Source organism: Gossypium arboreum, chromosome 7 (genome assembly GCF_025698485.1).
Source record: "Gossypium arboreum isolate Shixiya-1 chromosome 7, ASM2569848v2, whole genome shotgun sequence".
NCBI classification, from domain to species: domain Eukaryota; kingdom Viridiplantae; phylum Streptophyta; class Magnoliopsida; order Malvales; family Malvaceae; genus Gossypium; species Gossypium arboreum.
The window spans coordinates 7,818,471-7,846,270 of NC_069076.1; the positions used below are offsets into that span (position 1 = coordinate 7,818,471).

Genomic DNA, 27,800 nt, shown 5'->3' on the forward strand with positions numbered 1-27,800 from the left:
TATTCGACGGAGAGCAGATCGAAGACATAACAGATCTAACCTTCAAATGCCTTCACATCGAAGTAGATTCAAGATAATTTGGCATCCTTGCGTTGACAAGGAGCAGATCGAAGACATAGCAGATTTGGCTTTCACGTGTTTACGCTGAAGGAGATCTAAGATGATTTGGCATCTCTGTATTGTCAAAGAACAAATCAAAGAAACAGATTTGGCATCTCCATATTCGACGGAGAGCAGATCGAAGACATAGCAGATCTAACCTTCGGATGTTTTCATATCAAAGTAGATCCAAGATGATTTGGCATCCTTGCGTTGACAAGGAGCAGATCGAAGACATAGTAGATTTGGCTTTCACGTACTTACGCTGAAGCAGATCTAAGATGATTTGGCATCTCTGTACTGTCAGAGAACAAATCGAAGAAACAGATTTGGCATCTCCATATTTGACGGAGAGCAGATCGAAGACATAGCAGATCTAACCTTCATTGAAGTAGATCCAAGATGATTTGGCATCTCTGTATTAGACGAGGAGCAGATCGAAGACATAGCAGATCTGACCTTCATGTGTTTACATCGAAGCAAATCCAAGATGACAGATTTGGCATCTCTGTATTAGACGGGGAGCAGATCGAAGACATAGCAGATCTGACCTTCCTATGTTTACATCGAAGCAGATCCAAGATGACAGATTTGGCGTCTCTGTATTAGACGGGGAGCAAATCGAAGATAACAGATTTGGCGTCTCTGTATTAGACGGGGAGCAGATCAAAGATAGCAGATATCGCCTTCACGAGTTGCAAGAAAAGCATTGAAGCCGTCAAGAAGCCATTTAAAGAAGATCAAGGATCAAGAACTCAAGACCGGCGAGCCCGCAAAATTGGTCCTTTATAGTCTTTGCTCTATTCTGTTACAAAAGAATGAGCAAAGAGGGCAGTAGAGACACTCAATTTTGCTCGGCCCGAAATAAGTCCAAAAAAAAAACAAAGTCCAAGTTCAGTCCAGAATTACAAATATAATTTGGCCCGATCGGAATGGCCCATTACTTGAAAAGATTTAAGGTCCATCTACAAGCTTGACTCATATGGAAATATAATCTTCAATGATATGCAATCTTAGATATGATCTGTAATCTTAGATATGATTGCAATCCTAGATATGATATGCAATCTTAGAAGATATGATTTTGTAATCTTAGAGATTTAATTTGTAAATACCTTTTAATATTAACCGTTGATGTAATTGATCTGTACCGTTGGATTTGAGGAGGTTCAACTATAAATAGAGGCCTCTCCCTTCATTGTAAACACACTGGAGTATTAGGAAACAATAAAAATTTTTGAGAGCTTTCACTCAAATTTCTCTCCCTCTTACGTTCTTATTTTCTACGGTTTGTTCTTATTTTATTCTTTGTTCATCTTCGTTTTTCAACCCTTTTTATTTTGATTTAATCCATGTTTCCCTTTTTTTATATATATTTTAATTTTTTAAAATAATTTTAGTACCATATCAAACTCTTTCATTTTTAATATTTTTTAGTATTACTCTTAGAAAATTATTTTTAAAATTTTATTCAAATCATTATTTTTAAAAAAATATATTTCATTTAATTTTCATATTTTATCCAAAAGTTTTTCTAAAATGAGGCAATGTTTTTCAGATTTAGGAATTCGGTAAATAGTGCCCTAACATGTCTTGGGTTGCGATTTCCGCTTGTCTAAATGCCTAAAGTATCCTTCTAAATAGATTTTGTAAATCACGAGATGATTTCGCCATTCACGAGAGTTTAAGAATATCGTGTCCTATCATGCTAGATGTGATGTTTGTATTCTTTTGGAGCTAAGGAATCTCGATTTTTCAACTTAAATAGTTCTGGTTTTAAAAAAAGGGATCCTATTTTTAAATCCTTTCAAATTTTTGACATTAAGATAGAAAACTATTCAATTTGGTACCAATTTTGGGCATTGCGAGGGTGCTAATCCTTCCTCGTACGTAACCGACTCCTGAACCTATTTTCTTAATTTTCGTAGACCAAAACGTTTTATAAGGTGATCCAATCACACCTAAAAAGGTTGGTGGCGACTCCCGATTTGGTTTTTCAAAAGTCGATCCCCATTTTTCAAACATCCCTTTAAAAAAAATGGTTTCGACATCAAGCTTTTTATCTAACCCCAGCACTTGTTCAACCATTTTCGCTCTTTCAACCAAATTTACAAATTCAGTGATTCTAAGATATACCAGTTGCACTTTTAGCTCATCTCGTAAACCCCGTAAAAATCATTTGCAACTATCGGCTTCAGTGGGTACATATTAAACTGCATATCAACTAAGTCACGAAAATTCTCTTTCATAATCAACTACAGACATATCACCTTGTTTTAACGTTAAAAATTCCTACTTTCGATCTTTAATGTACAGTTCACCCACATATTTCTTCTGAAATTCCCTCTAAAAGAAATCTCAATTGACTTGTTCTTCAGGTACATGTCGAGATACTGATTCCCACTATACATATGCTTCTCCTTGTAACAAAGAAATAGCACACAATAAACTTTCTCAAGGAGTGCATTCAAGTTGTTTCAAAATCCTTTTTGTAGACTCCATCCAATTTTCAGCAGTAGATGGATCAACTCCCTTTAAACCCAAAAATTCAGTAGCACCATACTTACGCAATTCTTTTATTGGGGCTCAGCGGGGAATAGGAGCAAAGGTAGTTACAGCTGCTACTCATTGAAGAGCATCAGCTATAGTTCTAAGTATTTCAGAATTATCAGTTTCTCTAGTATTTCCTCTTTTGACAATAGGGGGTTGATGTCTTACTGGATTTACACTCGGTGTTACCGACTGAGTTTCATCTTTTTCATAAGATTTCTCATCTCCGGTATACATTTCTTGATCAATATCATCTATGTATTCATTTGACATCTTTTAACTATAAAAAAACAAACAAATATATCAGCATCCAATCCCGACTCAAATCGACTCAATTATGGCATGTACCTCTAGACTCAATTTCGAGCTCGATTTAGTCTGAGAATCAGCTAAAGCTGAATAGCTCTGATACTACTAAATGTAACACCCCCAACCCTTATCCGTCGCTGGAATAGGGTTACAGAGCATTACCAGTCAATATAGTTTAAATACAAAATAATACAGAAATAATTAACATTCAAATCAGAAATTAATATTGTTGTCTTTTTTATGATCTCTCGTGGCCCAATATAAGTAATTAAAATGAATTGGGACTTAATCAAAAACTCAGAGAATTTGTCTCAAAATTTCAAAAAATTTTCCAAAGTACAGGGCTCACACGTCCGTGTGGTCTAGAGACACGCATGTGCTTTAGGTTGTGTCCTAATTTATGTGTTTTATGACTAACATCACACGGCCAAGACATACACCCATGTACTAGGCCGTGTGGTTAATTTATTTTTCAAATTTTAGGTGTAGTTTTCACACGGCAAGGCTCAAGCCCGTGTGCTGGGCCGTGTACCTCACACGGCTGAGATACAAGCCCGTGTGGCAATACCTGAGCATTCTGTTTCTAAATTTTAAGTTGCAAGGGACACACAGCCTAACCACACACTCATGTGTAAGCCGTGTGTCTCACACGATCTGGTCACATGCCTGTGTGCCAGGCCGTGTGGACTTAAAATGAGCCTTTTACAACAAGTTTACCAACCCTGCAATTCTTAAACAACAAATAATTCAAAATCCAATATTTCAACCAGTCCAAAACATGAATATATACATCTAAAACATGTCAAAATTAACAATATAAGGATCTAACATATGTATGTTTATAAAAATCTAACATAAGTTGTCTAATTGATTCATTTAAATACCATTCGACCAATTCAAACTAAAATTATGTAAATGACTATATTATAAGACATATGTATTTAGATATATATAGTTCAACCAAAATCATCATATACCATTAATATTTACATATCAAAATGACAACAAATGACAACCTAGGTACATGCCATTTCAAAAGAGAAAATTGTAACACCCCAAACCCCGCCTAGACGTTATGGCCGAGTCTAGCGATGTCACATGGAATGGAATTTGAAATTGAGTTTGTCAAGTTAAAATCGTTCCAGTTAATTAGTCGTTATCTTAGTTAGAAGTAAAATGCATGTTCTTCGTTATGTCTAAAAATCATATCTTTTTAGCAGAAGCTTTGGAAAACACTTATTTTAGAAAAACCGTTTAATCTTAGTGAAAATCGAGTTTTAGCATGCCTAACAATAATAAAATCATAAATCAATTTAACAAACTAAAAACTTAAAGCCAGACAGTCCAAAGTCCAAAAGTAATATCAAACCCTCAAATAAGTAATAAAATCTAGAAATTAATGGAAAACAGTCCAAAGTTTACGTGTGGCCACCGTTGAGTCCTCAGCCGCACCAATCCGTCAAGTCTGGGGACTACCTGTACAGATTAAACAGAAAGGGTAAGTTTTCGTAAACTCAATGTGTGCCCTCAAAAACATGCATACAAAAACACATCAGAATACAGTCAGATATAGGCTGGGCCTTAGCCCATTATAGATTCAGTTTGGGCTTTAACCCCATCAGATACAGTTTACAATAGTAGAAAATCACAATTCTACCCACTAGCCTCTATACACCATCTCCATCCATCCCTACACACCATGTGGGGATTAAATCAACCCACCCATCCCTACACACCATGCTGTACCGAATGCGGCACATAATCAGAAATTTGCAGTAGGGCTACCAGATTACAGGCTTGATAGCCTTTCAGATACTTCCTCCAAATAAAAATAACCCACCCCGATGCAATGCAACATACAAAAGATGTCATGCTATTATGCAGTATCGTCCATACATTCAGATCAGCATACATGCTCAGTTCAGATATCATACAGATAGTTCAAACAATTAGGGGTCTAAGTAATGCTTACTGACCCTATAGTAGGTTCACAGTCGACTTGGGCGACCAGTGCAACCTTAAGCAACTTTTTAGAAATATGGGCTCACACGCCCATATGGCCTGCCTGTGTGGACCCACACGGCCCAAATTGGCCTTGGCCGTGTGGATCACACGGTCTGGCCCAAAACCCCACATGGCCAAATAGGTTAAACTCATGTGTTGCACACGGCCCACCTAGCCATCACACGGTCGTGTTTGTGCGCACGGCCTGGCCTCGTCGATTACACGCCGTGTTATGGCACATGGCGTACCACACGGCCGTATGGCGTCGACAGAATGGCTTTTGGCTTTCGCTGAAACCCCATTTTCTATGTTTCTGGGTACACACCTGGTTTTAATTTAAGCTAAAACGATTCTCGAGCACTCCAAAACCTACAAATCATCATTCCAATGCCCAATAAAAACTCAATCGATATTATAACGAGGTGTTCAACCCAAACCTTCAAACTCTTACCTTCAATTGAGAACAGGAATTCAACCTTCTTAAAACATCAATGGGCAATCTCCAGCCTTTCAATTAACTCCTAAACAATAAGTAAAACCCCTCTTAAACACTTAGTCAGAGTGACATTAGAGTTTACTAAAATGAAAACTTACCAAGCGCGCACAATCCAACCTTGTACTAAAAAGAATATGGAATAAAGAAGAAACAGAAGGGAAGGCAAAATTCAAGAGGATATCGACAAGGGAAAGGAGCAGAATTTCGAAAAAAAAAAGGAGGGGAAAATGATTTTCGGCAGAGGGGAAACACAATGAAACTGATGTCAAATTTTTTTGTCTGGATGGAAACAATAGTTTTGCCAAATTCTGCTAACTGCCCACTAATCCACATCCTAACCATCCACTACTCAGAGTCTTATTAAAACTCAAACTCCTATCTAATGATCGCGCAAAACTAATGCCCAAGTAGGGATTCGAACACAAGACCTCCATCACACCAACACTCAACTTATCCACCAAACCAGCAAGCCCATTCTGATATAAGCTTATCAATAATTAAACTTAAGCCCTTTAGGCTAGGTTAAGGCTTTACTCAGAAAAATACAAAAATTTTCCCAAGACAAGGCTTGAACCTGGGACCTCTCACACACACTCAGAACACAAAACCACTGAAGCAGATACAGATTTATGTGTCATATTTTAACAGAACATAAATATGCATTTTTGTGGTGTTACAAAAATACTTCACCACGTATTTGAGTTCGAGATCGACTTTGGATGCTAATTCAACAGTCTGAATTTAACCTAACCTGCGCATGGAAACAAATCATACGCTGAGTATGTAACTCAGTGGTATTTCTATAATCCGAATACTTATTAAATAAAAATTTATAAAGTTCAAATACATATTTACACATAACAAAAATCATTCAACAATTAATCAATTCCACAATACACACCATTCATAACACTTTCAATTATCACATCTTCAATATCAATCTCATAGATGCTATTCAATAGCATTTCACAGTAATATATTCAATTCAATTTCAATATCATTCAGTATCAACCAATTTAACCAATTCATTTACTTATCCCTATTAACACAACTCGGACTTCGACGGATACACGGTTCCAACCAACAACCAGTACGGCACTCTGTGTCTCATCGGTCAAGCAGAAGTAAAACAATAACAGTACGATACTCAGTACTTCATCAGATTTATCCGAAATAATAACAGTAATACGACACTTATAGTGCCTCATTAACTCAAAGTCGAAGTATCCCTGAACACTTCCAATCTTATGGCATGCCAACTATATCCGACTTAGCCCAACATTGTTAATAGGGTATTTCAATTCATAATTCAATTTCCAATCAATATACAATTTCAATCAATTCCAATTCAATACACTTTTCAATTATACACATATGTTCACAAAAAAATTCAATTCAATTCAATATCAATATATCATACTCACCTCAATTTTACTTACCATACATTATAATAAATACAACAAATAATTTTAGTTTTCAGATTATAGAAATACAAATCGTAATTTTCTCGAATTATTCCATGTCAACTTTTTTCTTCCCTTTCCTAGCCAAGGTCTCCGACTCAACATTGGATACGGAATCGAAACAATTAAAAATTATCAATACAATACAATTTCATATTAATTAATTCAATTTATACACAACTTTTACCTAAATTCTAATTTAGTCCTTAAATCAATACTAGTTTTATTCTTTCCAAAACTATTTCATATTTTCATTCAATTCCAACTTAAAACTAACTTCAATACTCAATTTCATCATAAATCCATAATTTCAAATTTCTTTCAATTTAGTCCCTACTACATAAAATCTTATAATTTACTTTACAATTCAATCATTTTCTCAATTCTAACTTAAAATTCTATCAATTTAAACCCTAATTCTTCAATTATTTCAGCATAACTTACATCTAAAAATCATCTAAATTTTAAAATTTCCACTTATATCAAGTAGTATGACTCTAAGATTCCAAAAACATCAAGATTAAATTGACTTACCAAATTAAGCTTGAAGTTTCAAATCCCTAATTTTTCCCTTTTCTTTTCTCCTTTCTTTTTCTCCCTATTCTTTCTCTGTTTCGTTTACCCTTTTGTTTCTTCTTCTTCGTTTATTTCTTTTATTTAATTTATGTTTTATTATATTATATTATTATATTAATATATTATTATATTATTATATACTTAAGTATTAAGTATAAATATATGGATATTATACATACACATGGGACAATATTTTCCATACATTTGTCACTTATTTCCTTATAGTTTATTTTCTAATTTAGTCTTTCAATTTTTTCTTGATTCTATTATTCAACTTTTACACTATGTTCAATCTAGTCCTTACACTAAATTAATCTCAATTCAAGCTAATTCACTTAGCCAAAATCTAATTAACCTCACAACTAACTTCGTAAATATTTCTAATAAATATTTACGAATTCATTTTACAAAAACAGTGACCTGAAAATACACTTTTTCGATACCTATAAACTTCGGGTCGTTACAGTAACTGTTACGTTCGTTTGGGAAGTTGGTTCTAAGTTCACCCTCTATTTCGGTGTATCTCTACAAATACACTATGTCGATGAAATGCTATTCGGATTTTTGGTCTATAAGTCTGTTGTTTGTCACCCTTTAAAACTCACACTGAGCTCGTGTAGCTTACCCTCTTAGTGTTTCCTCTTACTGTAATGCCCCAATTTTCGGGAATCCTGTGAATGTTGGCATAGGTTTAATTATGTTAGTGGGCCTCTAGAAAGCCCAAACTTAAGATAGAACCCGACAATTTTAGTTAATTTTTGTTCCATAACAAAAAGGGGATGAAATTATGAAATAGGACCTATGTGAAAATGTTTGAAAATGCTATAGGCTAAATTGAAGTGACCAAATAAATAGGAGTGCAAAATAGGAGGATTTGCATGACAAACCTCCCATTTTACATGAAGTGGCCAGCCATCATGTTGTTGTAGACAAAATGTACACTTGATATCCATAATTTATGGTACAAATTGATACAATTTGATAATAGGTTAGGTAAATGTTCCATGATAATAGGTTAGGTAAATGTTCCATGATAATGGGTTAGGTAAATGTTTCATGATAATGGGTTAGGTAAATGTTTCATGATAAGAATTTCATGTCTTTTGTATTAAAGAATTAAATGGATGAAATATGAAGTTTTATTAAAAGAAAAAGGGGTGAAAAGAACAAAGTTTTGTCCATCTTTGTTCATCATAGCTGAAAGTTAGAAGAGAGAAAGGAGAGGAGAAAGCTCTTGAGTATTCGGTCATTAGGAGGAGGAAAATTGAAGGTAAGTTCTTGGTAACTTGCTTCTATTTTGAGGTTCATGAGTTCTTCTTGATTCTACCTTAACTCTTGAAGCATATTTTGGTTTTTGGTTGTATTGTGAGCATTTGGTCACGAATTAAAATGAAGGAAATGGTTGTTGTTTCATGTTCTTTTGATGAAAAATGGAAGATAGGTGAAGTTGAGCCAAACAAATGAACATGCATGTGCCTTAGATGCTAAAGGGAAAAATCGGCTAACATGTTGTGCTTTAAAATGATGAAATGGAGATTATACTTAAGTAAAATCATAGATATGTGATGATTGATTGGTGATATACATGTTTAAATAACATGCATGCAAGTTATGTGTGAAAGAGTGAATTTGGTAATAAATCTGCTTGGGACAGCAGCAGTAATGTGACTTTGGAAAATCACCATAAATTGTGGGAGATGAATTAGAAGCTGAATAAATTATGTAATTAAAGCTTGTTGAGTCTAGTTTCAAATAAAATAAACGAGAACATATTTTGAATTCTGTACAATGAGAAATTTGATTCGTAATGAAGAGTGGTCAGATTAGTCAAACAGTGAAACATGCGAAACTTTGAGAAAAATCTGGTATTGATTGGCCAAACCAAAAATTCTGAAAATTTTATGGATAGAAGATATATGAGTCTATTTTCAGGGAAAATTAACGGAACTTGATTTGGAGTTTCGTAGCTCCAGTTATAAATGATTTAGTTACTGTTGCTCAGGAAGACAGCTTGCAGTGAAATTATGATTATGTGGTAAACATTGACAAAAATTTGTTAATGAGTTGCTTATTGATTTCTTATAAGCTTACTATGATCTGTAGGTGTGGTTGGCCGAATATTGTAAGGGGTTAATACGTAGTTTGTATTTGAATAGTTAGATTAACGTGTTAGTAATCCAATTGTAGGCGGTTCGTGTGTGGATCTCGTCAACATATCGTCAAGCAAGCAGTGTGTAATCGACACCCTCTCATAGACTAGATTGGCAAAAGCCGAAAAGTCGAAATGTCGAAAAGTCAGTATTTTGGGAATTTGAGAGTGTGCGAATGCTCGTAAGATAGTTGGGTTTGTATATTTGGTAATCTAAAGTAATAAACTGCAGTACGCAGCGATTTCGTACATTTTGATAATTTGGGCTTAATGGGTCAAAGATCGGGTTCATGGGCCAACTGCCCAATTCAAGAAGTATTTATGTAAGTGTTCTAATAGTACGTAAATAGTTAGGATATGCATGAAAACCCTAAAAGTAGCTAAATTACTATAATACCCCTATGTATGGAAAATTACTGTTATACCCCTAGGTGTAAAATTACCGTTATACCCCTAGGGTTAATTTTGACCTAAAAGCATGACGATTTGATTACGTATGATGTATGCCATGATTATATATCTGTTGCATGGGGACATGGGTTATATTATGGAGGAAGCGTTCGGTGGCTATGCCACAAATATTCGATCCGGTGGCTCGCCACATATATCTGCTTCGGTGGCTCGCCACGATTATTCTGTATCTAGTGACTCACACATTATTCTGCTCAGCAGCCATGCTGCAAATTCGTGGTGTGTAGCGGTCGGGTGGGTCGAGTTGTCTCCCCACACGGTGTAAGGTTGGTACGGGGTGTATACGGTTGGATATGGTTGGGTTTCTGCATAAACATGTAATATATGTTCGCTCGCTATGGGCCTATGGGCTTTATTCTCAATTGCTCGGCTAAGGCCAACTTATTCTATTTCGTGGTTTGAGCTGATATAGGCTATGGTTGGGTTAATTTACACACGAGTTTCCCCAAACTCACCCCTTTTATTTTCATCCACGCAGGTAATCCCCAACCATAGTGGGCTTGGAGCTGTGAGGGAATTCGGAGTGGTCACCCGTTCTGAAAGTTTGATTTTCTTCTAGTGAACTGGACATCCTTTTATTTACGTTTGAAGTTTTGGGTTTTTAAATGTAATAAGCCCGTTTAATTATTTTTGATGGTTTTAATATGTATTACTAAGATAGGTATTACTTATTTTAAATGTTGAAATTGGATAGCTTTAGGGCGCGTTTTCAAAAACAACAGTTGATTTCAAAATAACACGACAACAAGCAAAGCTTCCACAATGAAAGTATTTTCCAAAATTAATCACTTTTCCTAAAAATGACTTAATCAAACCGGTTTCCTAGAAATATCCATGACGTTAAGGTGTGGCAATGGCGGTATGCATGTCAGGATTGGATCCGAAGGAGCTTGGTACTTAAGCGGTGATGGACTCACCACCTCTTTTACGGTTTCCTACCGGTGCACGACTTCCATTCACTTTAATCCTTAATGAATTAATCTTTTGAACATCAAGTACGATTTTCTGGACTTAGAATGGAAATTTTTTTTAACGTTTTTTATGTAGCATGCTGGATCCGGTCATAACTTCTGGGCCGGGTTTGGGGTGCTACACTTATAGGTATGCTCGATTTCGATAGCTAGACTCGGTATATGGAGGTCTCGCAAGCGTCACGTTTTCTTTTAAAAATTAAAACAGGCTTTTAAGGTGTTTTTTGTAAATTTGAAATCTTAATAATCGGTTTTTGACTGTAAGATTTGTTTTAAACTCTATGGTATAAATTTTGGGTTTTACGCATGTAAGCATTATTTGGATTGAGTTTTTTTTACATTAACGGAAATTTGGTAACTAAGAATTTTTACACAACTAAAATTTTTCCTTTGATCATTTTAGAATTTCGGTGATCAATTTGACCTCCGAAATTTGATGTAAACTTCAAGGCCGAGTTTTGGGGTATTACATTTGTTAATAAAAAAAATCTAGAATGTAACTACGTTAACTACTTAATTCATGCACTCTAATATTCACCCATCTACTCAACTTTTGAAACCCGTAGAAGCTGTCGAAGTTTACAAAACTGCAAAATAGACAACAGTTTAGTAAGAACATCTGCTACTTGGTCACAAGTAGGAACTTCTTCGATGATAAGAGACTTATTGATAACTTTCTCACAAACAAAAAAAAATCAAGTTTGACATGTTTAAATTTCGAATGTAAAACCAGATTAGCTGAAACTACCATGAAACTTGAATTATCACACCATATTGTTAGTGTGTCAACAAGTGATATTGAAGATCACATAACAAAGACATTAGCCAAGTAATATGTAACAGCCCAATTTCGGGCTTAGTCAGAACAGTGGTTTCGGGACCACAAATTCGAAGTTAGAGAAATTATTTTATTATTTTGGTGTTATAGCATGATTATAATAGTGCATTAAAAATTTGGTGGACTAATTTTAGCATTTGAGAGCTTAATTGCGAAAAAGGAGTAAATCGCATAAACGGTAAAAGTTTTATTTTATTAGTTAAAGGTGTAAAATTGCTAGAGAACCAAAAATTGGGGTCGTTAAAGGGAAAATAGACACTTTAGAAGCTAATGGCCGACCATAGAGGACAATAAATTCAAATGGTCAATGGGTAGGTGACTTATTACATAGTAAAATATTACCTTAGTGTCTAGCCATCATCTTTTTCATTTTTCTCTTCTCCTCCATCGAAATTTTCAGCAAAAAATAGGGTTTTTGGAAGCTTGACATTTTAGAAAATTATCATCTTTAAAAATCAAGAATTATAAAATCCGGACCTAGACTGGTGAAAAGAAAAGTTAGTGGACTAAAACCGACTAGTCACCTACATTTTGTAATCCAAGGTAAGTTGTATGTAAATAATGCAACTACATTGTTTTCATGTATGAATAAATTGTTATAGCATAAATTATTTGATTGTGGAAATGACTAAGCATGATGAGAATAGAGGTAGTAGAACACTAGGTTGAGCCTTAGGAATCATTGGATATTCATGCCATGACATTTGGTTCACTTGTGTGCTAGTGTAAGACATGTCTAGGACATGCATCAGCCACAGTAAGAGAGCCAGTGTAAGACATGTTTGGGACATGCATTGGCTTCGAGATATTTAAGCCAGTGTAAGGCATGTCTGGGACATGCATCAGCCTCACGATATACAAGCTAGTGTAAGACTTTTCTGGGACATGGTGTCAGCTTGTTGTGTGTCTCTGTAAGACCTGTCTGGGACATGGCATCGACACTGATAGATGAGAGCCAGTGTAAGACCATGTCTGAGACATGGCATCGGCATCTTAACCCATGTTAGGGCTATGGAGTATCTGATTGTAACACCCCTTACTCACGTTCGATGCTGAGATAGGGTTCGAGGCATTACAGGACTTAAAAATAAACATTCATACAAAATCGAGCCATAAAATTTCATTCAATTTAAAACCATTCATACACATGCATATCATCTCTTACACGGGCCTACGTGGCCCAAAACATACATCGGATATGATTCGGGACTAAACCGAGAATTTTTAGAAATTTAACAACACTTAAGAAATTCTCTATTTTTAGAGAGTCACACGCCCGAGTAGAGTAGGTCGTGTGGTTACACACGCCTGTGTGGCTTGGGACACGCCAGTGTCCTCAGCCCGTGTAACTCTCTGTTTATGATGTCATCATTCATTTAGGGGCACACAGCCAAGACACACGCCCATGGGGGCAAACCGTGCGTCACACATGGCCTAGACACACGCCCGTGGGTCTACTCGTGTGGACGATTGCAAGGCTATTTTCCAAGCCATTTTGTCACCCTTACTTGCACAATTTCATATCACATCACATGAAACATTATCAAGCATAAATGCAATTTAAACTAACCACATTCATACAATAACATGTCATTTACATATGATTAAGCATATGATTATCATAAGCCATCATTTATGGCTATGCATGTTCAAATTGAACCACAACTCATTATAGGCCAACACACTTGGCCCTAATAGTAATGACTAACATAACAAAAGACATAATTCCTATACATGCCATAAACTTGAGTACTTGAATACTTATACCCCAGATGGTAGCTTGATAGTGTGATAGCGTCTTCGGTGATTTCCAACCTGAGCTAGCTAAATAAACCTATAAGAGATGGAAAGGAAGGGGAGAAGCTTAAAACTTAGTAAGTTCATACGAAAACAATAAGCAATCTATTTACATGCTTTTGCCAAATTCTTAAAACATGTTATCAAGGTATCACAATCATATTTGCACATTATTCCACTATTTGCTCAAATTCCAGTTCAGTTGTCTACTTGAGTCACAATCACTAAATTATTTATATCTTAATCTACGGAACTCCAAATTAAATTGTAAAAATTTTCCCTGAAAATAGACTCACATATATATTTACCATAAATTTTCAGAATTTTTGGTTTAGCCAATTAGTATAGTTTATTCTTCATAGTCACCCATGTTCTGCTATTTGACAGTTCCGACCCTTCTTCACTAAAAATTAATTAACTCTTCATACAGGATCTGGATGATGTCCCCATTTATTTCTTTTGAAACTATACTCATTAAGGATTCTAAGCATATAAATTAAGCCTCAAATTCAATTTCCACAATTTTTGGTGAATTTTCAAAGTTGGACTACAGCTATTGTCCAAAATAGTTTTAGTACAAAAATAATGATAACTAAGTTCATCACACCTTTATTTCTTTTAAATTAGAAATCTATGCATTTATAAATATATATCATAGTCCACCAAATTAAGACAACATCATTTCACAATACTCATGGACTTACCATTCATGGATTTCTTATTCAATTAAGTTTCTGTACATACCTGTACTCATTCGTAACATAACTCAAGTTCGTTCTCATCAATGACATACCTCATTGGGACCATTATCAAATCCCTCCTTGAATTACCCGTTGAACACTCAGAATACTAATGGATACACAGAAACTTGCACATAGTGCCATATACGCAACTAGAACCAACTTATAGTGCGTAGCCTATGTAGCTAAAGTAACCACATATTTTGTAATGCCCGCATTTGAGCTACTCACGGGTCTGTACACAAAGTCAACACCCGGACCCTAAAGCATTAGCATGTAATTCCCGCTCATTGAGCTACTCACGGGTTTATACACAAATTCAGCACCCAGACCCCAAAGCATTATCATGTAATGCCCACTCATTGAGCTACTCATGGGTTTATACACAAAGTTAGTACCAGGACCCCAAAGCATTAACATGATATGCTCGCTCAACGAGTTACTCACGGGTTTATACACAAAGTCAGTACCCAGATCCACATTACATATATCACTTATCTCATGAACTCAGACACAACTCATGAGTTTAGACCACATTATTTCTCATGACATATCTCATGTATCCTATACTATTCCTAAGGTTAAAACGGGATTTCTTGTCTAACTCAATGTCGTCGCACTTGCTCATAATGTCATTTATTCTTCCATCATACATTTCATACTTTCATGATAGTAATAAAACATTTAAATGCACATATTATCAAAGCATTACAATATGCTACAACATCACATTATTTGCTTATGTCCTTACTTGTCGAATCTTTATCAAGAATATTCGTATAATCAATCATACAATTTATATAATAATAACAACAAAGCATTTAATATTCAATTATAACATTGGATTACTATAATCACATGAACTTACCTTGACACAAAATCGGCAATTGAACATAACCGTCATATTCTTTGATTTCTCTGAATCTTATTTTTCTTGATCTAGATGAGCCATAGAAGCTTGGCCAAATGTTAGCTCATCCATGGCTGCCCATTTGCTTCATAAACAGTTGAAGAAGAAAGAAGAAAAGATGATAGCTTTTAAATTTTTGTCTTATTATGCCTTCATTAACTTAATTACCAATTTGCCCTTTTCTTTTCAAATAAATTTCAAAAATAACCAACAAATATCTTCCACTAACTTATTAATGGGCTAATTATCACATAAGGACTTCTACTAAAAATTATATAGCTATTTAATACCTCTACTTCTAGAACTCAAGTTTTTCACTTTTTACGATTTAGTCCTTTTTACTAATTTGAGTACCCGAACATCAAAATTTTCGAATGAGATTTTGAAAAAATCATTCCGTGAAATTGTAGACCATAAAAATATAATAAAAATAAACTTTTCTTAGTTGAATTTGTGGTCCCGAAACCACTGTTCTGACTAGGGCAAAATCAGGCTGTTACACCAATAGTATTCCAAAAGGTTCAACAAAAGATTTTTGATTTATATCGAGATGAGAAAAATTATGAAATCTTGTAATGAGTGGTGCAGGTACCTATTTGAAATGTATGAGTTATGGGCTCAATATATGCAATATGAATTGTAATGGATGATGATGAGTAAGTTGTACTTACGACTATTTTTGGTATTCATGAATAAGCTATGAAAGGTTATGAGCATATTGTTCAATGATGATCAGTTGATGTTTATTTTCATGCAACTTACTAAGCTTTATGTTTACCCTATTTTTTTTCCACTTTCTTATAGTGCCGCCTAATTAGCTCGTGGATCAATGGATGTCGGAGGCATCGATCACACTATCAATCGAAGCACTTGGTATAGTTAGATCTTTTATTTGATTATGGCATGTATAGGATCTTGGCTTTTGATTTGTGTCATTGTTAATTGGCCAAATATGTTGGCTTAATCTTATACTTGGCTTGTTTTGTATAAGGCCATGGAAAATGGCTAATATTGAAACTTATTATATGAATGCAAGATAGTCTTTCATGAATGTGAAATTGTTGGCATGGTTGAGAATATATATGAAATGTATATGGACCTTAGTTATTGTTGTTTGGTTGAAAAATCATATTAAGTTAGACTTTGATATGTTAGTTGGTGCTAGATTGTGTTTTAAGGTGGCAAAAGGCTTGGTAGATAGCCTTATATTGTCCACACGAGTAAACACTTGCACACGACCAACCCCATGGGCGTGTTGTCCGGCCGTGTGTCCCCTGCACATAAAAATTGCAAGTTAGTATGCATGGTAGTAAATACATCGGCAGAGACACGACCGTGTGTCTCAGTCGTGTGGAGGATACGGCCTCTGGACACGGGCGTGTGCCTTGGCCATGTACCCCTAATTGGATGTTGACGTTAGAAACAAAATGTCAAGGTTCTTAGACACAGACTAAGATACGGGCGTGTCTTGGCCATGTGAGGGACACGGGGGTGTGTCAGGCCGTGTGAAAACCCCTGTAGGTTCGAATTTAGAATTTAATTCACACAAGCTCGGGACACAGGCGTGTCCAACCATGCTTAGGTCATGTGAATCACACGGGCCTTTAGCACGGCCATGGCATAATGGCTACACGGACGTGTTGCCCTTGCATACAAGCGTGTGCCCTGTTTCTAAGGTCATTTTTTTAGAGTTTGTTAAAGGACGCGAGTTGGTCCCGAATGGGTTTCAATGGATGTTTGTCGTCTCGTAAGCACATGCTAATGAAGTTTAGACATGTTCCAAAAAAGTTTTAAATTTAAGTAAGTTTTAGTGACTCAAAAATATGGTATGTATGTGTTCAAGTTTAGTAACACCTCGTATTTTGTCCCGTCGTAGGGCATGGGTGTGAGGTGTTACATAACATCCGCAATCGCAACCACCAGTCCTCAATACTCTGCCTTAGTTGTGGATCGAGACACAACCTGTTGCTTGTTAGAGCACCAAGATATAGGATTATCACCAAAATAGATACAATACCCTGTAGTTGATCGTCAATCATCAAAATCTAATCCCCAATTAGCATCGGCATATCCAACTAACGACAATCTCTCAGACGAATTTACAAAAAAGCCATAATCAATCGTACCATATAAATAGCGTAAAATTTGTTTGAGTGCCACAAAATGAACACTTGTTGAAGTATGCATGAACTGGAAGATACGATTTACAACGTATACAATATTAGGCCGAGTAAGCACGACATACTGTAACGCACCGGGAAGTCTATAATATTCACTAGTATCTTCAATCGGAGTACCCATAGTCTTAGACAAAAGGGAAGAACTAACCATAGGTCTAGGTACAGTCTTAGCAGGAACCATATGACAACGATCAATCATGTCAAATATGTACTTACGTTGACACAGGTGAAGAATTCTATTAGCCAGGTGAGTGACCTCAACACCCAAAAAATAATGAAGATCCCCCATATATTTGAGCAAAAATTCAGAGAGAAGTTGTTCAACAAACACATCAATCTCTTGAGTTGAGTTCCTTATAATGATGATATCATCAATATATACTAACACATACATACGAGCCACATCAGTAACAAGTATAAATAAGGAAGCATCAGATTTCGACCCCACAAAACCTACAAAAAGAAGATAGGATTTCAACTTATCAAACGATGCTTTTGGAGCTTGTCGTAGCCCATACAATGCCTTCATCAATCGACAAACAAGAGGTTGCCCATTGGCATCATGTTGAACATATCTGGGGGGTTGTGTAACAGCTCGTTTTTAGTGAAACCAGAACAGTGGTTTCAGGAGCACAAATTCAATGTTGAAATAATTATTCTATTAATATTTTAATGTCTGCAGCATATTGTGGTGTTGTTTAAAAATTTCGATAAGAAATTAATAAAAAGGACTAAATTGCATAATGTGCAAATTTGAGTTCTATAAGTAAAAAGTGTTAAATTGCTATGAAATTGGAATATGAGCGGCCTTAAATGGTAATTAGACCATTAATATAATTAGTGGGCAAAGATGGACATCTTTTTAATGGTTTTAAAGGTTTTTACTTAAGGTTAATTTGGTAAATTAATAAAATATCATAAAATAAAATAAGTGAAAAAAAGATATCATCTTTTTTTATTTTAATTTGGTAAATTAATCAAATATCATAAAATAAAATAAGTGAAAAAAAGTTATCATCTTTTTTTTCTTTCTTCTTCAACCGAAATTAGCACCTAAGGAAGCCATTAAAGACCTTTCAAGGTTCGGCCATAGTCCTTCTATGCATGTAAGTGTATTTTTGTTCTATTTTTAATGATTTTTATGTTTTTGGGGTCGTTGTAGCTTAATCTAGCTAGCTTGGGGACTAATTTGTAAAACTGTTAAAAGTATAGGGTTTTACCACGAATTTATATTTGTTATTTTTTATATTTGATGGATGAAAATGAATGTTTGATGATAGTTGAACAAATTTTGTAAAGGGAATTTTAATGAATTTGTCAATTAAGGATTAAATTGAAAATTAGAAAATTATTCATGATGAAATTCTGAAATAAATGAAATGTAGGGCTAGTGAGGAGCCTAAATAAGATTAGGCTATAGTGGGTTGCTACCAAATTGCATGAATTTCATTTTATAAGCTTAATGACTAAATTGTAATGAATTCAAAATTATATCGGCAAAAGCATAAATTTTCCAAAATATGATTTTTGGGATTTAATTGAATAGAATGAAATTTGAATGAATTAAATTTAATTACTTAGATCAAGAAAATCAACGTACGGAATTAGATCGGGGAAAAGAAAAAGTGTTGGATTAGTCGATCGTATTTCTTCAGTTATGATCAAGGGAAGTTCCTACATTTAATTAGAGTTGTATTATGCTCGATTTACATGTTTTTATGTTATTATGGTAGTACGTCTCTACGAAAAAATCCAACGAAGTTTCAGCTACTTTTGGATCCTGTTTGAACCTTAGGAATATATAGGATAAAAATGACATGTCATTAGAGGTTATCGTATTTCAGGTGCTGGTCTTGTACGTCCTACTGGTGGCTGAGTTTTCAGCATGTGTTGCAGTTACTTGACAGCTTGTGTGAGCAGCATTGCGTAACTACATCCTGATTGACAGCTTGTGTAAGCAAACCCACTTATGGCTCGAGAAAGAGCATTTATATGGGATAAGAGAAAGTAATGGTTTCGACCATATGTTAGCACATAGTGTGCGAGATTCCTGTGTATCTGATATTATTCTAGTGGTTCAATGGGTGTACAAAAGGGAAAGATTGACAGATATTTCGATAAGTAATGCTATGAAAGTATGAAACATGTATGAAATGATGATGCTCTAAATATGCTTAGCCATATTCATAAAAGTATGAAGGCTTATAAGTTATGTGCATAAAAGCTATTATGTTTTGCAATGAGTTGCTGAGTTATGTGGTTATCTAACTTGAAAGGTTGTTGTTGCTTAGGCTTCTGCCAAGCTATGTTGGATTATCTCATAAATTGCTTTTAAGCTTATGTATATTGAAATGGTAAGCTTTGTTTATGAATTACGAACTTACTAAGCATTAAATGCTTACTTCGTGTTATTTCTCTTATGTTTCTTTTAGATAATCGGAAGCTCATTCGGTTTGGAAGCTTGTTGGAGATCTATCACACTATCCATCAGCTATATAAGTAGATTTTAATGATTTTGAGTCATGGTTATAATGGCATGTATAGGTGTCTTTGTTTGATGAAATTAGCTGTTATGTGTGACTTGTATATATCTTATTTTGTTTGATGATATAGTTGATATGATATCATGTGTAGATATGGTATTTAAAGTTGTCATTTTGGCATCTAAGTACTTAGTGATTGTAGTTGAATGAATGAATGTTAAGGTATGCTATGAGATGTTGTTTGGTATGATATAGATAATGCCTTGAAGTGTTTGGCATTTGGTATAGTTATTAAAATTAATGGTATATGTGGAAATGGTCATAATGGTATTTGTTGTGCATGTAATTGGTATATGAACATTATGGCAAATATGGAATTGAAGTTGTTCAATTGGTGGTTTGAATTATGAATGAATTTGGTAGATGTTTAGTCAAGTTTGATTGTTTGAGGTACCATTTTGGCATATTGGTTGAATGGTTAGTTTTTATGATGTTCTAGCTTGTATATGTATATATTAAGTGCCATTTGAATGCATGAAAATAAGTACATTTGGTTTGTGCAACTGGCTAGTTTTTGGTGAGAAAATGACTTGAAAATGGCCTATTTTTCATCCACACGGGTGTGTGTCTTAGCCGTGTGGGACACAAGACTGTGTGTCCCCTGTAGCTTATTAAAGGTTGCAAGTCAGGCAGTTACACGGCCTAGCACACGGCCTGGCACACTGGCGTGTGAGGCCATTTCTAGGGATACATGGCCCGGCACACGGGCATGTGGCTTGACCATATGACCCAAGTCAGAGAGTTACACAAGCACGGACACGAGCTGGGACATGGTCGTATGTCCCTACTTCGAATGTCCATACGGCCTGAGACACAGGTGTGTCTCTCAGCCGTGTGACCCCTGCAGTTTCAAAAATTTCATCTTTTCTTGAAAAATCCTAAATGTTTTTTATTTAGTCCCAACTCGTTTCTAATGTTTTTTTAGGGCCTCAAGGGCTTGTAAAAAGGACTATTTATATGAGTTTGAATAACATTTCTATGTTTCATGTTGTGTTTTATATATGGTGAATAAATGTTCGTTGTATGATGTTAACTTCCGGTAATACTCCGTAGCCTAATCTGGCGACGGATACGGGCTAGGGTGTTACATGTATTGATATCAGAGCTACGGTTTAGCCAATTCTCGAACTGAACATAGCGTATGTGAGTCTAAAAATACATGTCATTATATAACTTGTGATAGTGTGATAACTACACCTATAAATACAATAAACATATAAATTAGGCATATTATCAAGTAAACTGCATCTAATATCACTAAACTATTAGTAAGTTTATGTTTTTGTTACTCAACTTTAAAAAGTTAAAAAATGGTCATTGAACTATTTGAAAGTTTCATTTAAATCACATAACTATTCAGAAGTTTTTATTTAACTCACTTGATTTTTTTTTAAAAAAAAAGTCTTACTAGCAATTTCCCGTCGGTGATTCAACAATCAGTACAATAAATCAATACACATCGATGAATAGAAAAATATACCTTAAATTCATGTCGATCTATGATCAATTTTGAAAATTAGAAAAAAAAGTTATTTAATTTTAATCATAAAAAATAATTTTAACTGCCTAATAACCTAAAGATTTACAAACAGTTCAATGACTGTTTAATTTTCCGTGAGAATTTTTATTAATGAGAAAACTATACATAAGAAGGTACGTAAATGAGTATACCCCATATAAACACCGAAATAAGCTACAACAGGAAATACATATTGTACAAGCCCAATTTTGGGCCCAAAATCCCTAGACCCACTAAGCTAATAACCCCAAACCTACCCATGCCCACACACACAACAAAAGAAAAGCTAAGGAAACCCTAGCCGTCAGCACATGCTCCCCACCCCATCCACCACCGATGCCTGCAAGTGGCCTCTGCTCCACCACTGTTTGCCTGTAGCAACAACAGAAGAATAGACAGATATTAAAAGAAAAAGAAATGTAAAAGGCTATAAAAAGAGCCAAACCCAAAAAGCACAGGGGGATTCGATTTTTTTTTTGAAATGAAAAAGCAATATTAGATTATAAACAAAAAAAAAACACAATATTAGTCAACAAAGAACAAGAGAAGCGACATCAAAATAAACCCAAAGCCCTCGAAAATCAAACCCGTACCTAAGGTGATTTCCTTTTATTTTTCCATTTTTTTCGAGTTTCTTTATATACATAAACAGATAATATAAGTAAAAATAACATACATATATTAAACAAGTATAAAATAAAAAAAAGAGAGAAAAAAATTTACCCTCGGGCGATTTTCGGCCACCGCGTGAGCGGACGACGCGGCGGCGGACGGCCGGCTCCTCGCCGGTTTCTGGGCCTGCACAGAGAAAAAGCAAGAAAGAAAACATTTTTTTTTCTAAACAGAAAGGAAGAATGAAGTTTCTTTAAAAAAATTTTAGTTTATATAGAGGTGTAAAACGACGTAGTTTTAGGGGGGGTTCGGAGACCTCAAAACGGCGCCGTTTGGCCATCGACCCGCGCAGGCAACCCGACCCGCTTAGGGTCTGCGCGTTTTCAACAGAGGGGCTAATTGTACTTTTAGCCCCTCCGCTTTTTTATTGTTCTGAAATTAAATTTCTCTTATTTCTAATTTTACCCCGCAATTTATTTTGGTTTTCATTTTGGTCCTCCCTTATGCTGCGCATTTTGAAGGGAGGGGTTATTTCCCATTTTAGCCCTTCCTTGATTATTTTCGCATGCAGTTTAGTCCTTTTCTCCATTATTTACTCTGGATTTGCCCCAAAAATTTTGTTTCAAGCTCGATTTGATCCCTTCTGTTCATTTTTGCTTTTTTTTATTATTCAAATTATTACTATTATTATTATTATTCCTATGTGTATTATTATTACTTATATGATTTTTATTTCTATTATTATTATTATTATTATTATTATTATTATTATTATTATTATTATTATTATTATTTGTTATTATTAGTATTATTGTCGATTGTCGATTATTATTTTGTTACCTTTTTATTTTATTTTTATTATTTCTATTATTGTTATTATTTTTTATTACTATTATTGTTATATTATCGTTATTATTCTTACTATTATTATTGTTAATGCAACTATTATTACTATAATTATATTTTCTTTTTATACTAATTTGCCTATTATTATTACCTTATTATATCATTAGTTTTATATTGTTATAATAGATATTATTTATTACTTTTATTGTTATGTTTGTTTTGTTTTATTACTAATATTATCATTAACATTATTACTATTAATTTTAATATCATCATCTTTGTAATTACCATTACCATTGTATTATGATTATTATTATTTCCATTTTCTTATTATTCACCTATTATGTTTCTTATCTATTTGTATTTCTAGTACTATATTACATTTATTACTTATTAGCATTTTATTATTACTATTATTAGCATTAGCATTTTTACAACACTTATATGTATGTATTATGTTTTAATAACTATTTTAATAGCATACATGTTGTGTATTTTTTTAATAACTATATTATGTGTATATTTTCATATATGTCAAGTATACACGTTTTAATATTATATCTTTTCATATGCTTTTGTATATATATATATTTTAATACTACGTATATACTTCTCTTATTAAGTAAATATTTTAATACATACATGTATATATTCATATACCACTATCATTAGCTATTTTTATTATTATTACTGCCTTCAATAAACATCATATATATATATATATATATATATATATATATATATATATTTTCTTCTATTATATGTTGTACATATATATATTCCATACTATTTCATATTTATATTATTATTATCATGTTTAAACGCATACGTGTTATTATCGTTTCATACTATTATTACTTATATTATTATCATCGCCTGTTATCATTATCATTTTTATTTTGCCATGTTTTATTTATTTTTATGCATTCGATCATTTCATTTTCCTCATGAATTTGTTTATATTTGCATGTTACTAGCCTTGCCATTACTTCATTCTTTACAACTACTCGTTATTGTCACCCATTATTACATTCTTTATTAATATCATAATTCGCTTTTATATTTTACTATGCATCTCATTATATTCTTTACTCGATACCTTAAAATAATTCTTTCATAAAAGTGGTATTTCAGATTTGGTAATTTGAGACTAACGTGCCCTAACTTACTGGGTTTCGACTTTTCTCATTTAACCTAAATACGAAATACTCTTTTAAATCGCAATACGAGTTTTGAAAAATGCTTATCCTCGGGAATACGAGGAATCATGCCCTAACTTACCGGGTATGATATTTTGTTAGGCGAAATAAGATTTTCACAAGTAAAGGCAATATTCGGTGTTTGGAAATTCGAGGAAACGTGCCCTAACTTACTGGGTTTCGATTTTCCTCTTTACCCTAACTAACCGAATATCCTTTTAAAAAGGGGTTAAAATACGCAAACTTTATATAAAAGGCAAGCTCGCTCTCGAGAATTCAAGATGTCATGTCCTAACTTACTGGATGTGACATTTTATATTTTGAGACGAGAAAGTCTTTAACATTTGAGCATTTTTTTTTATATAAAGAGGGATCGTATTTCAATATCTTTCAAGTTTTCAATCTTCAACACTAAGATACTAATTGATCAACTAGGTAGCAATTTTTGGGCGTATCGAGGGTGCTAATCCTTCCTCGTGCGTAACCGACTCCCGAACTCATTTTTTGATTTTCGTAGACCAAAATTGTTGTTTAAATAAATCAAGTTATTTATTAAAAACAACCACTTTAACGAGGTGACCCGATCACACCTAGTCAAAAAGGATCGGTGGCGACTCCCGTTTTTTGTGTTCATTTTCAAAATCCAAGTCGATTCGTTTTACCAAAAAATGGTTACGACACATATTATGCATAAAAACAATTTCATTAGAACCAAGCCACAAACAGGTCTCCCTTGTCAACCCCCATCTTCGTCACAGAATTAATCACTGTATTTCACTTTCAGTTGAAAAAGAGTAGACATGGGGTGGCAATCGTGGCTTTGCAACAGCAAGCAGTGGTTTAGCCAGAAAGGGAACTCCCCTTCCTGGACAAAGATCAATGGTTCCCTGGTTAGTCGGGATGCTCCAATCGAATCCTTGCAATAGCCTCGCAAACATCGTGGTAGTCATCGAGCTTCCAAGCAGCACTCCGGGGCACCCTCTCCTTCCTCTACCGAATGTAAACAACCGTAAATCTGGATCTTCAAGCACCACTTCTTCGCCTTTATTACAATCCTGGAGGTGACGTTCTGGCTTGAACTCGCCTGGCTCGTTCCAAACTTTAGGGTTTCGACCAAGCCCAACCCGACTAACTATCACATGGCTACCCTTAGGGATGAAGGAGTCGCCCACTGTTGTATCAGTCACGGACACGTGAGGAGGGCTAAATGGTGCAATGGGATGGAGTCTAAAGGCTTCTCTGGCGCATGCCTTAATATAGTTAAGTTGTGGGAAATCAGATTCTTGTACTAACCTACCTTTTCCAACCACATTATCTAATTCGTCTCTGGCTTTCTGTAGGGTCTCTGGTTTATTTAACATCTCCGCAAGTGCCCATTCTAAGTTATTTGATGGATTATCCACTGCCGCAATCATAATTTCCTGAAAATTAAGTTGAAAAAAATATATTATCAATATATAGGGGTGATTTTCTATGATAACACGTGTATGTTATATCATATTTATGTTATTTTCATAGTAATCCATTTTTAATAAAGTTTAACATGTTGTTGACTTATATTTTGTTCAAAACAATTAGAGAGAAGGAAAGACGTACATTAACTTGAGCTTTGATCTCGTCCGCTGACAGTAGTGGGATACCATTGTCATCAGTCAAAGAAACCAAAACATCAAGCAAGTCTTGAGGTTCATGTTTCTTGCCATCTCTCCATTGTTGAATCCTGTCTTCAATAATGGGATTGTTATATTTCTCTAGAACACTAGTTGCGTCCTCCACGATTTTCTCATGTCCCTCCAGGTCGAGGCCTCTCAAAAATGGAAAGTAATCGGATATACAAAAGGAATAAAGATGAATGACTATAGCGAAAATGGCGTCGACGTATTCTTCTTCCTCAAAACCAGGTCCACCATCTGCTTTCCCTTCTCCCAAGTATCTTCTATTAAAGATCAACTTCCTCGTCACATTGCAACAATAGTGTTGGGCAACCAGTCTTATGTCTACAAGGCCGCCTTCATCACCATTTTTGCATTGGTTAAGTACGTAACTCACGAGGTTATCAGCTTCTTCAACTCTTTTCTCGTGAAGCCATCGATGTCTGTCCTTTGAAAGCATCTCGCTGGCCATAACTCTCTTCATTTTTCTCCACTGATCTCCTAAGGGTGAAAAAATAGCGGTTAAGTGCCCTTTTGAGAGGACATCAGTGGCCATGGTAAGGGGTCTTGAAGCAAAACTAGCATCCTGCTTTCTCAAGAATTGGAGACTGATTTCAGTACAAGTGACGGGAATCACATGAACGTTTCCGAGACGAATACAAGCAATTTCGGTGTTCATTTCTTTCATGAAACTGTGTATCCAATGAGACACCGAAGTTTTGTTTTTGTTTATGATGAATTCAGGGAGGTTTCCCACAATAGGCCAAGGTTTAGGGCCTGGCGGAAGAGAGGGCTGCTTAGGTTTTTGGGCATTGCGCTGCCATTGAAGGTTAAAGAGGTAACACAAAGCAAAAGTGATGAAAACAAGTAAGGTGGAGAAGCTTAGCATTGTTTTAAAAGGAGCGATGAACATAGAGTAACAGATTTCCATGGCAATTTGAAAATGAAGACCAAGGAAGATACCCATATTAGATTTCCCTGGAAATATATATATACATACATATACATATATCCAATTTCATTTTTTTAATTTTATTTAATTTTAACTCTTTGTTTAACTTTTATTTTTTTAGTACTTAAATTTACTCTTTTTTTTATTTGATAGGTATTTTGAACTTGGATTTTCTTGTATGAAATTTAATTTTTGGATGCCACTTAAGACTATTTTTGCATGTCATTTGATGACTAAGAAATTAAAAATAAATTCAAAATTTTTATTTTCTCCTTCAACCATTCTTATCTCTAGACAACGAAAATGGAGAAAAGAGAGTTAAAACCTTGTTTTTAATAATATTAAATGAAAAGAAAGTTTTATCCGTGTATCCTTTAGTTACAATCTTTTTTATTATAATGAAATTTTGATAGAAATTATTTTTAATTTGTAATCGAAATTGAGAAAGAAACAGAATCCCATTTCGTAATTTACTTATATTGAAGCTAAATCTCAAATTTTTGAAATCCCTAATCCTTAATTTATGTAAATTGTTAAGTCTAAAATCCCTAGTTATTTCCTAACCTTAAGCCTCAAATCAAACCCCTATTAACCTTAAACCAAATCCTTAATTTTCATAATTTGCCTAATATCCCGAACTTCCATTCTCCAATCCTTTATATCAAAGAGGAAATCAAAGCAAGGAGAATCATTTTGAAATGGAATAGGACAATGATAAGTGAAGATGAAGTGAAAGTAGAATGTTTTATTTGGACGAAAGATCAAATAAATTTGATGATTCTCTAGAGTGCTTGCAAGGCTCATAACCTTGAGGTCATGGGTTCAAATCCTGTTCTCACAACGTTACTTTTTTTTGACAAAAAAATTAGACTGGATCCTATTAACTAGTCATTTTTTGTTTTTTAGGGGAGTGTATTATATTCC

General features: G+C 34.5%; 1 protein-coding gene across 1 annotated transcript; it reads right to left on the bottom strand.

Annotated features, from left to right (window-relative positions):
• Positions 1-24,956: 24,956 nt before the first annotated feature.
• Positions 24,957-26,891, bottom strand: LOC108451187 (phenylalanine N-monooxygenase CYP79D16-like). The gene is made up of 2 exons (XM_017748914.2): positions 25,869-26,891; positions 24,957-25,693 (listed from the first exon to the last, which is right to left on the bottom strand). Exons 1-2 carry the CDS (start codon positions 26,889-26,891, stop codon positions 25,037-25,039), a joined length of 1,680 nt encoding a protein of 559 aa, XP_017604403.1. The 3' UTR covers positions 24,957-25,036.
• Positions 26,892-27,800: the final 909 nt, after the last annotated feature.